At 36.3% G+C, this 14976-nt stretch overlaps 1 protein-coding gene across 5 annotated transcripts in view; it reads left to right on the top strand.

The window, feature by feature from the left end:
• Positions 1 to 14976, top strand: part of Psd3 (pleckstrin and Sec7 domain containing 3) — a 439685-nt gene that overhangs the window by 359655 nt on the left and 65054 nt on the right. For all 5 annotated transcript variants that reach the window (XM_057753140.1, XM_057753141.1, XM_057753142.1 and 2 more), the window contains one exon: positions 9910 to 10103. In XM_057753140.1, coding sequence (XP_057609123.1) covers positions 9910 to 10103 — 194 coding nt within the window. The remainder of the gene's footprint in view (positions 1 to 9909; positions 10104 to 14976) is intronic.

Genomic DNA, 14976 nt, shown 5'->3' on the forward strand with positions numbered 1-14976 from the left:
TATCATCAAAAAGACACAACTGTACTACCTTTTTTTTTTTTCTGTGTGAATGCATTTTATTTCATTAGCGTAGCTGTCCCAGCTAGGACTTCCTAGCACCATGTTGAAATGGTGCATGTTGGCATCTTGTTCTTGATCTAACCTGAAGATTTTCATCTTTGCACCTCTGATTATATAATTTGCTTTGATCTAAATGATCTGTCTGGAAGCTAGAAATTGCCCTTCTAATTTATGAAAAATTATAGTACTGTTATTCAATAGTGTATTCGTGATATTATTTAAAAACATATTTTTAGTATAAAAGTAGAAACATAGAAGCCAGATAATGCCTTTCATATATGAATAAATAAGCTGGGTATATCTGTACAGTCTAACACTGCCCTCATAATAATAAAGGCAAAGCTGGTTGACATAGAGCATGGAGGATGTTAAGTGCATTTTCCAAATGTAAAGAAGTCAATTATAAATCATTCTGCAAAAGGCAAAATTGTAGGCAAAAAAGATTGATCAGTTTGCGGGGACTGGACACAGTTCTAAACAGGGCTGTAAATATTCATATGATCATACTGAAAGAAACATGTAAAAGAAAAGAAACAATTCACCACAATACTAATTGTCATTGAAAGAGCCATTTATGAACGTTAATGTAAGGCAAAGGCAAGCATAAAGCAGGATATTAGTTAAGAAACTATCTCTACTAAAATACTTATAAAATATAGTAGCTTTATATAGATCCCTGAGAAACAGTACTGTAAATCATTATGGTTAGTTAATATCATGACCAATAAAACACCTACCTGTGGATCTGATGAACTGAAAAAGGGTACATGACCTAATCTGTATTCTCCTCGCCCTGAACTCCAACCCCAGTGTTCTGGAATAACACCAGACAAATCCAAAAGGAAAATAATTGTCGGGAAAAACTGACCAGGATTCTTCAAAGTGTGAAGGTCATGAAGGAGCAGGAAAGACTACGGAATTGTTACATGCCAGAAAAGAATAACGAGACGTGACAGTGATGACGATGACTAAGTCTATTTTGCGATCTCGGATATGATCCTGGAACAAAAGCAGATTAATGAGAAAAGCTGGTGAGACCTGAAAAAAAAAAACATGTCTCTTTAATCCATAATACTTTACTGATCTTAATTTTTTAGTTTAGAAAATATGTCACTGTGGTTATATAAGATGCTAGCAGGAGAAGCTGGACATATGGAAACTCGATGTACTGTCTTTGCAAGTCTAAAATTATTTTAAAATAAATGTAAAATATGAATGTTTAAGAGTTCCAATTTTAACTTCATTTATCTCTCAGTTACTTTCAAGATACCCTTATAGAAACAAAGGCTGCTTTTCTCCATCTTTCTCATAAACTGCTTTTGAAAGAAATTTTGATTTATATTTTTAAAAATATTTTGGGCTGCTAAAGTTTGGATAAAAGTTTAGTAAAAGAGTCAGTGCTTAGCATTTAATAAATAGACAAGTTAGATGACAGAAAGGAAAACGGAGTAAGACAAACTTGCTGTGCTGTTCAGTTTTCCAGGTATTTATAAGATCCTGTGAGTAACTTTCTTCCGCCTTTTTCACTTCTTCATTGACTAAATATTGACCATCTGATCTATTGGTCTTTTCGTAGTTAGGGTGTGTCATGATCTCAGAGTTAAAGTTCCTGTGCTTGAGGGTAAAGAGATATAAAAAACAAGGCAAGGCAAATGCAAGTTTCACAGTAGCTGGTGGTGGTTGGAAAAGCCGTACCTCCTGAGACACCAAAGCCCTGTGGAGACCCTGCCCTCCCCATGCACTTGCAGCTTTATCTGGGGTTTGGATGCTAATAGTGAGCCTGTTTGCAAGGAAGACAAAGCTGAGTACTGTTCTTGGGGCTCCATCTATAGATATCTGTGGTCCTTCATACACCTGTTCTGTTGTTCTGCCAGGGCCAGTGTAAAAGTACAGTTTACAATCCCCCACTGTTTGAAAGAAGATAATCAAGAAACCATCATGGCAAGAGAAAGCAGAGCTGTAAAGATTCTCCGGTCATTCCTTCGTTATCTCTTAATTACTAAATCTGTAGCTTTGAATATTTATTTGGATTCACTGAGTCTTTTCCCTTATCTGCAATTTAAAATTCTAATATTGGTCTTACGTAATTGTTGTGATCATTAATACTTGGCACATAGGAAATTGTCACTAATTACTATAGTGCTTCTTTTATTCAAGTAAAAATCAGAATAATACATTTTATTAACTTTGAATTTTGTCCTTTATTGAAAAGTTTTTTCTCATATAATATATCCTGAATGTAGTTCCCCTCCTATTACTCCTCAGGTTCCTCCCTACTTCCCCTTCCATCCAAATACATACTCTTTCTTCCTGTAATTAAAAAATGAACAGACCTAATATAACTAAAGGTCATTAATAAATCAAGACAAAATGAAATAAGCTAAAACAAAAACTAGCACATGTCAAGTGAACAAAACAAACAGAAGGAAAAGATCCCAAGAGAATGCTTAAGAAACAAAGACCACTCACTTATGTACTCAGGAACGCCATAAAAACAAAGGCCACTCACTTATGTACTGAGGAACACCATAAAAACAAAGACCACTCACTTATGTACTCAGGAACACCATAAAAAACGCTAAGCGAGAAGCCATAACTTACACACAAAGGAACTTATAGAGTGAAAGGAGAGAAGAGAAAATATATAAATTAGATAAAATAAAAATTAAAAATAAAATAAAATAATAGTACAAGCCCTGAAACATCATTATGAACAAGGATTCTCCAGAGATCTGTTGAGTTCATTTTCTATTGGTCTTCTACAGTTAGGCATATAGCCTACCCTCAAGAGGAATTTGTTTCCCCAATGAGACTCCCTTGGAAGAAATTAAATTTTCATTTGCATGTGGTTATCAGCTGGAGATAGCTTCTGGGTTAGGGATGGGGGCATATGCCTACTTCTCTGTTCAGCTCTAGGACCCACCTGGGGCAGACCTGTGCAGACCCCCTGCGTGCTGCCTCAGTCTCTGTGAGTGCCTGTGCCCAGCTGTCCTATTGATATTAGGGCCTTGTTTCACTGCTGCCCTCCATCCCCTCTGGCTCTTACACTCTTTCTACTTCCTCTTCCACAGGGTTCCCTGAGCCCTGGGGGCAGGGATTTGATGGAGACACCCCTTTTAGGACTGAGTGTTCCAAGGTCTCTCACTCTTTGCATAATGTCTGACTGTGGGTCTCTATATTTGTTCCCATCAGCTTCTGTGATGATGGCTGAACAAGGTACTAATCTATGACCATAGCAAAATATTATTAGGAGTCGTTTTGTTGCTACTTTTTTAAAGAGCAGCAGCATTTGATTTTACCCTAGTTCCCTGGGCTATGTAGTCCCAAGTTCTTGGTCACACAAGCATGGTCAGGTATGGGTCCCATCTCAGGGAATGTACCTTCAGTCAAATCAATACTGGTTGATTATTCCCACAGTATGCTACCAATGCACCAGCATACTTTGCAGAAAGAAGACCAACATTGGAGGCCAAAGGGTTTGTGACTTGGTTGGTGTGTACAACTCTCCTGTGATAGTCTCCAGAGTTCCCTGTACCAAAGATGCTGGCATAGAAGAGTGAAGGCTCTATGTCAGCAACATCTCTACTTCTCTGTCTTCATTGAGTTGGGTGTGCATTGTTCCAAGCAATGTGGTCTTGCTTTAGGTTAGAGCAAGCTGTAGTTTTGACAACAGCCTACCTTGTTTGGAGATTCCCATAGGACTCTGTTAGCCAACAATTAAATTAGATATAACGCAGTCCTGGTACTGGAAGCTTCATTTGATGACAAGAGATGGCTGGTGGGACTCTGTCTCCCCCATTGTTTTGTGATTTCATTTAGATTGCATTCATATTTTATATATTTTAGGAAGCTGCTACTATGTTAGGTTTTCAAACTACCCCTCAAATGCCCCTTAATTTTAGCTGTTTTACTCTATATTTTCTTCTCCCCCACACCACCTCTACTCATCTCTATTTGATCTTCCCATTCCAGTCCCTTACGCATCCATCCATAACTACTAATATATTTCCCTTTTTTTAGAGGGCTCAATCTGTGACACCACCACTCCCAACATACACACACACACACACACACACACACACACACTCCTTTATCATATACCTAACCTCCGTGGTTTTATGGAATGTAGTTTAGTTATCATTGGTTTGACAGCTAATATCCATATATAAATTAATACAAACCACATTTGTCTTTGTGGGTCTGGGTTACTTCACTCAGGATGATATCTGAAGACAAAGATACTTTGACATTTTTTTCTTTCCAATTTCTATCCCCTAGATCTCTTTCAGTTGTCTTAGTGCTCTAGCTAACTAAGATTTTAAGTACTTTATTGAATAGTAATGGAGAGAGATAACAACCTTGTCTTGTCCCTGATGTTAGTAGAATTGCTTTGAGTTTCTCTCCATTTAAGTTGTTGTCTGTGCACTTGCTGCAAACTACCTTTAGTATGTTGAGGTATGTCCCTTGTATCCCTAATCTCTAATCAGGACTTTAAATTTGAAAGGATGTTGGATTTTTGTTCAAACCTTTTGTGCATCTCATGAAATGACCATGTCATTTTTGTCTTTCAGTTTATTTATATGGTGGATTACACTTATTGATTTACATATGTTGAACTATCTCTACATCTCTGAGATGAAGTGTACTTGATCATGGTGGATGATCATTTTGATAATGTTCTTAGATATTTCTTTTCTAGTTGCATCTATTTACCTGTGGATTTCATGATGTCATTTTTTAACAACTAAATAGTACTCCATTGTTATTGAATTCTTTTTGTAAGTATTTTGTTGACAATTTTTGTGTCTATGTTCTTAGGGGAATTGGTCTGTACTACTCTTTGTTGGATCTTTATGTGGTTTGTTTATCAGGATAACTCTGGGTTCATAATGAGTTGGGGGCAGTGCTCCTTCTGTTTCTATTTTGTGGACTAATTTGAGGATCATTAGCATTAATTCTTTGAAAGTCTAACCCTAGGCTTTTTTTGGTCGTGAGACTTTTAATTACTGCCTCTATTTCACTAGTGGTTATAAATCTGTTTAAATTGCTTAGTTGATCTTTACTTAAGTTTGTTAAGTGTTATGTGTTGAGAAAAGTATTGATTTCTTTTAGATTTTCCAATTTGGAGAAGTATAAGGTTTTTTTTTTTTTTTTTTTTTTTGGTTTTTCGAGACAGGGTTTCTCTGTGGTTTTGGAGCCTGTCCTGGAACTAGCTCTGTAGACCAGGCTGGTCTCGAACTCACAGAGATCCGCCTGCCTCTGCCTCCCAAGTGCTGGGATTAAAGGCGTGCACCACCACCGCCCGGCTAGTATAAGTTTTTTAATATGTCTTTATGATTCTCTGGATTTTGTTTGTGTCTGCTTTAAGGTCCACCCCATTCCTAAGTTTATTATTCTCTTTCTGTTTTTTGGTTAACTTCGATAAGGTTTGTCTATCGTTGATTTTCTCAAAGAACCAACTCTTAGTCTCATTAATTCTTCGTATTGTTTTTGTTGATGTCTGTTTCTATTTTACTGATTTTAGCCCTGAGTTAGAATATTTCTTATTGTCTACTCATTTTGGGTATAATTTCTTATTTTTGTTCTAAAACTTTCAGGTGTTCTGTTAATGTTGTTAGTATACTATATAAATTATATAGCATACAAATAATTAGAGTGATCCAATTAGTTCATGTAGGCACTTAATGCTAAGAAACCAACTTAGAACTGCCTTCATTGTTTCCTGTAACTTTGGGTATGTTGTAATTCATTTTCATTCAGTTCTAGAAAGTCTTTGATTTCCTTCTTAATGTCTGTCTTGGCGGTTCAATTTTCATGAGTCTGTAAGCTTCTGCTTTTGCTTATATCTAGCTTTAATCTGTGGTGGTCAGATAAGATGCAGGCTGTTATTTCAATTTTATTATACTTTTTGAGATTTGCTTTGTGCCCAAGTACATGGTCAATTTTGGAGAAAGTTCCATAAAATGCTGAGAAGAAGGTATATTTTGTGTTTGGGCAAAACATCCTATAAATATGTGTTAAGTCCATTTGGTTTATAACATCACTTAGTTCCAACAACTGTCTGTTTAGTTTTTCTGTAGATAGCCTGTCTATTGGTGAGGGTGGGGTACTTAAGTCTCCCACTCTCAGTGCATAAGGGTCAGTATATGATTTAAGCAGTAGTAGTGTTTCTTATACAAACCTTGTATTTGGGGCATAGATAGTAAAAATTGCAATGTCCTCTTGGTAGGCTTTTCTTTGATAAGTATATAGTATCCTTTCCTGTATGTTTTGATTAGTTTGGTTTGAAGTCTATTTTGTCAGATATTAAAATAGCTACACCAACTTGCTTTCTTAGGTCTATTTCCTTGATGTATCTTTTCCTCTTCTTTTTACTCTGATGTGATGTCTGTCTTTGATGTTAAGGCATGTTTTTTGTATGAAGCACAAGGATGGATCCTGTTTTCATATCTGTATTGTTTGTGTCTTTTTTGGTGAATGAGACTTTTAATGGTGAGAAATATCAATGATCAGTGTATGTTGATTGATGTTGTTATGATGGTGGTAGTGGTTTTGGTGGTGGTAATAGTGTGATATTTTGTGTGTGTGTGTGTGTGTGTGTGTGTGTGTGTGTGTATGTACTTCACCTATTTTAATTTGTTAGTCTGGGATTATTTATTCCTTGTGTTTTCTTGAGTATTGTTAACCTCCTTAGGTTGTACTTTTCCTTCTAGCACTTTCTTCAGGACTGGATATGTAGATAGATAGTACTCAAATTTGGTTTTATTATGAAATGTTATATTTTTCCATCTATTGTAATAGAAATTTTTTGCTGAATATAATAGTCTAGAGTGGCATCTGACATCTCTGAGAGTTTGTAGAACTTCTTTCCAGGCTTTTCTGCCTTTGAGAATTTCTATTGAGTTATCAGGACTTATTCTAACCATTCTCCCTCTAGAAAGAGACTGCACTTAAACTTCCCATCTGCCCAGACCCGAATAATCACAAAGAAACTATATTAATTACAAGAGTGTTTCACCAACGGTCCAGGAGTATTTTTAGCTAGCTCTTACATCTTAAATCAACCCACTTCTAATAATCTGTGTATCACCACAAGGTTGTGGCCTACCGGTAAGGTTCCAGCATCTTGGTTCTGGCGTTTTTCTCCTTCAGCAGCTACATAGCATCTGACTCTGCCTTCTTTCTCCATGCATTCAGTTTCGTTTTTCCACCTTGAGTTTTCTGGCCTGCCATAGTCCAAAGTGACTTCTTTATTAACCAATGGTTATAAAACATATCTACAGCATACAGAGGGGAATCCCACATCATCTCCTATTTTCTATCTAAATAAAAAGGAAGATTTTAACTTTAACATTGTAAAATTACATATAAAAAATAGGTATCAAACAAGAATTACAGTTACAATATTTCTTTGTGAGTCTAAAGTTTCATATCTAATTTATATTTTATTATAACTAAAGAAAATAACTATAGCTATCTGTCTTCAACTCCATCAGAGACCCCAGAATGATATAATATTGCCTAAGTAAACAGGAAGTGCATTGTAAGGAACTCCAAAATTCTAGAATTGACAGAGACATCTTGCGGCCTGGTCAGTCACCCAAAATTCTTCTGTAGTGTTGGGACATCCATCTTCAACCTACAGGCACATAGTATCTGGCAAACTTTTTCATGAAGCAGGAAATTTTAAAGATAGTTCTGCCTGCATTGACAGATAGTCATTTTCTTCTGTGTCTTGCAGAATGTCTGACAGACTCTTTCATGAAGCAGGAACCCTGAAGGATTGTCTCACCTTCTTTTGGCAACTTCAGCAGTTATTTTTTTCTGTGGGTCCTGTGTGTCCAGTTCATACAGCATACCATCAAAGCAGTCCAGGCAAGAATAGTTTCTTGACCAAATGGCTAGCCTTGTCACATTGAAGGCAAATTCCATAACGAGTTTCTTTGATACCATCAACCTCTCTGAAGTAATTAGTGCTGCCAGAAGCAAACATGTCTCACTGTCAAGAAAAGTCTAAGTTCTTAAAACATTTTAAATGCCATATTCTGTAGGTCTTTGAAGTGTTGAAGATTATCTATCTCTGTATAGCCAGAAAACCTAATGAACCTGGCTATAAGTTTGACTATTATAAATGACTATTAATCTGTAATTTTTATTATATATTACTTTTTAAAATTATCTATATAAACATACCTTTAAATAGAATAGAAATATACGTATAACAAAATTGACCTTAAATTTGTATCAATAAACCAAACTCTATACCAATGCAAAACATTCATCTCTGTGTCATATCCCCCTTATTTCCATTAACCATTTATAACAGCCCTTTCAAATGAAAGTAAACATTTGTAAACAATCATTTTTGGAATTTGGGCATTTTTTTTTCTCCAAACTGCTTTCTTCTTTTGTTGGGTAAAGTAATTTTAGGAGACCTTTCAGGGTTCTTGTTCCTTCAAACCACATTAGCCTAGAAGAAATCCAGTTTCTCATCTTCTAAGGAAACAAAAGTAGAACCTCTTTTTCAAAGTAAGATATCCTTAGACTCAAATTTAAACTCTTTAACTGCCTATACTCATTTTTTTCTTAAGTCTATGTACATTTCTTAAACACTCTGTGACCCGTTCAGAAGTTTATTTTTGTCTGAATCTGTCTTTATTGTGTATCTATAATCACTTTCTGACCAGGAACGCTTTTTTAAAAAGTGCTAAGGTGGCGTGGCTTAGTCACCCTGTGACTTGGCCTGCTAGCTTCGCCCCATCCAACATAGTAGAGGTATGTTCACAGCCTCTGTGAGCCATACTCACCACAACAGCTCCAGAGACATAGCGATTCTATGTTGCCATTAAGCAACTTGTAGCATTCTGCTCACAAACCCTAAGTTCCCTGTAGAAGGACCTCATGTTACCAGTATGAACCAGGAAGCTGTTACTTAAAGGAGCCACACCTCTGCTTGCGACCTGCAAACAGAGCCTATCTGGGGAAAAAAATGTGGCTTCCAAGAAACTGTGCTTGGTTCATGTTTTTGTAAGTCTAGAAGCCCTAGATAGTGGGTGCCATTTGTAGAGAATATCTGCACCTAACTTTCCTGGACGTCCAGACCCAAATAATGACACAGAAACTATATTAATTACAAGACTATTTGACCAACGATCCAGGCATATTTCTGGCTAGCTCTTACATCTTAAATTAACCCCTTTCTATTCATCTGTGTATCACCATGAAGCTGTGCCTTACTGGTAAGTTTCCAGCATCTTTTTCCTTCGGCAGCTACATAGCATCTGCCTGACTTCACCTTCTTTCTCCATGTATTCAATTTAGTTTTCTCACCTAGCTCTATTCTGCTCTGCTGTAGGGCAAAGCGACTTGTCTATTAACCAATGGCAATAGAACATATTTACAGCACACATAGGAGAATCCCACATCATCTCCCTTTGTAAGTTACCTGGGCTTTTTCCCATGCATATTTTAATATTCTTTCTTTTTTGTGTACGTGTACTATTTTGATTATCACATGCGGGGGAACTTTCTTTTCTGATCCACTCTATTTGATGTTCCTTTTAGTTCTTTTCGTACTTGATAGGCATCTTCTTTAGGTTAGGAACATTTTATTATGTGATTTTGTTATTGTTTTGTTGAAAATATTTTCTGTATCTTTGACCTGTGTTTCTTCTCCTTTCTTTCTTATTACTCTTTCATCTGGTATTTTCATAGTGCTCATTATTTTCAAAGTAGTTCTTATAAACACTAATCAACTATTAACAAACAGAGTTGATGACTCTGACTAACTTGGTTTTTTGAAAGTTATCGTAAGTCCTTATTTTAGACTTTGTCTTTTCTTCCTTACAGAGATGATGAAGAGAAAAAAAAATCTCCCTCAGAAGGTACTGATGAGAAGGCTAATGGAACACACCCAAAGACTATCAGTCGTATTGGGAGTACAACTAACCCATTTCTGGACATTCCTCATGACCCAAATGCTGCTGTATACAAAAGTGGATTTTTGGCTCGCAAAATCCATGCAGATATGGATGGAAAGAAGAGTAAGCATTGCTGATTATTATTTCCTGTTTTGTTCATTTCTTTAGGCTCAAATTTTGAAGTGGATTTATGTGAAATAAAATCAAGGATAAAGAAAATTATGTTTATGTAAAGAAGTATTTTTTATGTTAGGCATCCAGTCTTAAATCAGAGATTCACTTTTGTACCTGATCTTTTCAAAGTCATTTCAAAACTATAGAAATGGAAAACCACTCACAGACTATTCATTTCCCTGGTTCTCATTCATTTGTGTATCCATGGCTTCAATACTATGTAGCATTGAGTGTGATGGGCACAGACCCTGTCTTTGTGGATCTACATTTCTGGTGGTTGGGGAAAGGTTGAATTTGTAGCACATAGAATAATCAATGGCCTTTGATAAGATGAGAAGGGTAAAAGCAAGGGAGATTCATGTGATTAGTATTGGGACATGGAAGGAGTCATATTAGTGGCTTCTAATTTCTCTGTGTATCACAGAGTGTGACTGTTAGGTAGATAAGTGCTGTTTGGAATTTGAAATAAGAATATGTGTTCACATAGTTAAAATAATCTTTGGACAGAGTGAATAAACATCTTGTTGTAGCTAACAGGCTAAGGCAAGATTTATGCATGCTCAAAATTAGTAGACTTTACCTCCTGGGTGTCTCTGCCTTCCTACAGACACAAACATGGAGTGAAGGAGTGGGCAGCTTTGTGTTTGTGACTGGACACTTTTCTCACAGTATTACATATCCAGTTAAATTGCAGTCAGGAAAAGCCCCGTGGGCAGTGGCTTTGACACTGTCTTATATTGCTGAATGGATTTCTTAATGATTCAGTGATCCAGGAGTACCTCTTCTGCATTTCCTATAGACTTCATATACTAGCCAGACAGGCTTAATTCCTTTGACAACATTGTTTGGTCCGTTTAGTTCCAAGTGACACCGATTAAAACTAGCTTGTGAAAAAGACAAGCCTGAAGAAGAAAGATTCCTACCAGTGCACGCTTTTCATTTATACCCCTGGGTAACTTTGTATGTGTTAGCTGTAGTGTTTCAAATTATCTTGTTATGCAGCTGGATACATGACTCTTCCAGCTGCATATAAATCAATATTGACAGTAAAGAGCTTTCTAATTATTTCTTACTTTTAATTTAGTATGTTATAGGGTAGGACTGTTTTTACCTGAAGAAAAGAAACACTGTGACTGGCAGTAGAAAAAGAAAGATCCCTTAGGAAAGAATATGGTGCAGGTCTCAGAAAAGGAGTTGTTGGCAGTTATCAGTAGACATTCATCAGTACAGTCATCAGTAGACAGTCATCTGTAGGCAGTCATCAGGAGATAGTCATCTATAGGCAATCATCAGTAGACAGTCATCTGTAAGCAGTCATCAGTAGACAGTCATCAATAGACAGTCATCAGTAGACAGTCACCCATAGACAGTCATCTGTAGACATTCATCAGTAGACAGTCATCCATAGGCAGTCATCAGTAGACATTCATCAGTACAGTCATCAGTAGGCAGTCATCTGTAGACAGTCATCAGTAGACAGTCACCCATAGACAGTCACCCATAGAGAGCCATCAGTAGAAGTCACCTGTAGGCAGTCACCCATAGACAATCACCCATAGACAAACATCAGTAGACAGTCATCTGTAGACAGTCATCAGTAGAAGTCATCAGTCGAAGTCATCAGTAGACAGTCATGCCTTCATTTTAGCCTGTACATGCATCCCTTGGAATGCACCTGTTAGTTAGCCAAACATGGTTTAATTTCCATTTACAGCAACACATACACCATTTTCTCTGCAAATTACCATAGTTTTCATCTCCAAGGTACAGGGTATAGATGAAACTGTTTCTTCCAGTCAGATTTTTACATAGTTTCAGTTCATGAGATAAATATAGAGACACATCTGGTATAACCGGTGATAAAGTTAATGGAGATTTATAAACAAAGAGAAACAGAGTAAGTCCCTTTTAGAATGCCTGTTCAGGAAACTATTTTAAAATCCAAGGTGTTGGCACATGCTACGACCCCAACATTTAGGAGGCGGAGGCCAGAGGGGCAGGAGTTTAAGACCTGCCCCACTGCGTAGTGAGTTAGTTCATGACCATACCAGACTACATAGGGCGTTATGCTACATCTATGAGTATGTGTGTGTACCAGTACCCGCATAGTTCTCTGAAGACAGCATTGCTATAGGTTCATGACCAAACCACATTATTTACTGAGTTACATTACATCAGAGAGAATGTATGTATGAGAGCACCACCTTGTTCTCTGAGGACAACAATGTTGTATGTCCTTAATAAAAAAAGACTTGTGCCAAAATTTTACTGAGAAATTATTTTCTCTAAAACATTACCTTTTCTTGAAAAGATCACCTGTTCATTCAAGTTTGATATCTTTTAGTTTTTGTTTTATGGGCTCAAGCTTTTCAGATTATATGTATATTTTTTATATAAACATATTTTAAACCTTGAAGATTTTATTTCATTTTCAGAATTTGTACCTCCAGGAGACAACTATTGATTCGAGTCAAGTGTTTGTATCTCCCATAGAAGTGCATGTGTTCACCAGAACCATTAAGCCTGACATTAAGGAAAAGCTTTGAAAAGTCAAATTGGAATTTGTTATTTTGTCAGACAGAATTTTAAAAAGGATATGAACTCTTGTTTTATCAGTTTGTTGTTACTTGTGGAAACCAAGAAAGTGATTACATCCACAAAATAGATTCCACATGATCAAAGTCAGTAATAATTTAACAAGAATAAAAATTACTCAATACCCAAACTTTCTCCCAACCACTTCATAAATGAAGCCAATGCTATCATCCATTTGCAGATAAAAGAAGTCATCTGACCCAATTTAGCACAAGTTTTATCTAGTACAGACTGATAGCATAGCAGAAAAAAACCTGATTCTAGCTAACTGTAACTTATTGTTAAAAGGAATTTGTATGAGAAATATGCCTGGAAAACAAATGAGTTCTACATATCTTCTGGTGGGGACAGTCTGTCACTTGTATGATATGCACCTAAATGACTAAAGATTGTAGGTAGGAACAGTGTGATCTTCACTTTTTAAATACTGAAATGCATGAATCCAGTCAACCATTTCCTATTGACCATGGTTTCTGCAGGAACTTATAGCCTTGTGCCAGGCCTCCTCACAGTAATTGCTGCTTTTCTGTCCCCAGCCATTTTTTATCATGATGCCCTCAGTTCACTGACATATGTCATAACACATTTCTATCTTTTGGTAAAAATGTGGACTAATGAAATACTTGAATAATTTTATTTTGAAGTTCATGTTAGATAGGGTACAGGTAATTAAGCCCACCTCCAGAACCCAAGACTATTATAAGATTATATATTATAGATAATATATAAAGATTTATTAGACACAAGCTGTACCCCCAAAGCACTTACATATGTACTGTGTAGAAAGAAATTACAGTTTGTGATTAGTGAGTATAAACATGTTACTGATTACGGTGTTAACTGAATTATGTCATAAAATATTAAAAGTTGAGGGGAGGAAGAGTACTGTGGGCAGCCTGACTTTCCCATGTAATTAGGCATAAACAGCCCAAATAGAGTGGAAGAGGGAAGACAAAACAAGAGCTCTCCAGTACGTCTGGAAGGCTTTTGTTTTATATAAGAAGTCATTTATGCAATAAAAAAAGCAAAATTCGCCAGGCGGTGGTGGTGCACGCCTTTAATCCCAGCACTTGGGAGACAGAGGTAAGCGGATCCCTGTTAGTTCAAGGTCAACCTGGTACAAGAGCTAGTTACCTGGCAGCTATGCTATTACACAGAGAAGCCCTGTCTCAAAAACCAAAAAAAGAAAAAAGAAAAAAAACTCAACATACTTCTGTAAATGGTTCTGAGGTGTGTGTGTGTGTGTGTGTGTGTGTGTGTGTGTGTGTACTACAGGCATAGCCCTGTGTATGTGTATATTCATGTGTGCTCTTTACATGTGTGAGTATGCAATGCATCTGTACCTCAGTTCTAACGTGAAAATCATTGTCTTATAGATAAACGTAATAATTCAAGAAACATAGCTTTAAGGTTTTTAGAAGTATGGAACAGTACTTTATAACCCTTGGGTAGAGGATGTTTAAAACTTAGAAAATCACAAACAATAGAAAAAAACACTGATCCATCTATCAATATATAGATATATAAGTAAATAGATAGATGACGGACGGATGGATAATGGATAGATTTTTTTTCTCTGTTCTTAGGATTGAAACCAGGTGTTTTGAATGCTAAGCACTTAACTTTTCACGAAACTATACATTTAACTAAATGGTTCTTTATATTGTGATTTTCTCATAATACTGTGATTTAAGTTTTAAAAATTTAAATGTTAAAGGATAGTTTGAAATGAAGATATATATATATATATAGTGTTATAAGAAATTTAGATCTATAGCGTCTAATTAATGTAGGCACAATCTTAAGGAGAAGAGTGATTCTGTTTTTAGCTGAGTGGTGGTGGTGCACGCCTTTAATCCAGGCAGTCGGGAGGCAGAGGCAGGCAGATTTCTGTGAGTTCAAGGCCAGCCTGGTCTACAGATCAAGTTCAAGGACAGACTCAAAAACTACACAGAGAAGTTCTATCTTGAAAAACCAAAAATAAACAAAGAAACACATAAATAAATAAAAGATCCTGTTTTTGTTTTTGTTTTTTACCTTTATTGATTCTTTGTGAATTTCACATCATGAGTCTGATCCTGCTTGTCAGTGTGCTAAAATTAGGACAAGCCAGTTTCACAAGGAAGAAATTACTCAGATTATTTAATGGTTTTTATTTGTATCACAATTTAAAGTAGTGGATCACGATAGGAAGTCAAAGCAGCAGGAACTCGAACCTTTTCACATT

The sequence above is a fragment of the Chionomys nivalis genome, chromosome 20, assembly GCF_950005125.1.
Source record: "Chionomys nivalis chromosome 20, mChiNiv1.1, whole genome shotgun sequence".
NCBI lineage: Eukaryota > Metazoa > Chordata > Mammalia > Rodentia > Cricetidae > Chionomys > Chionomys nivalis.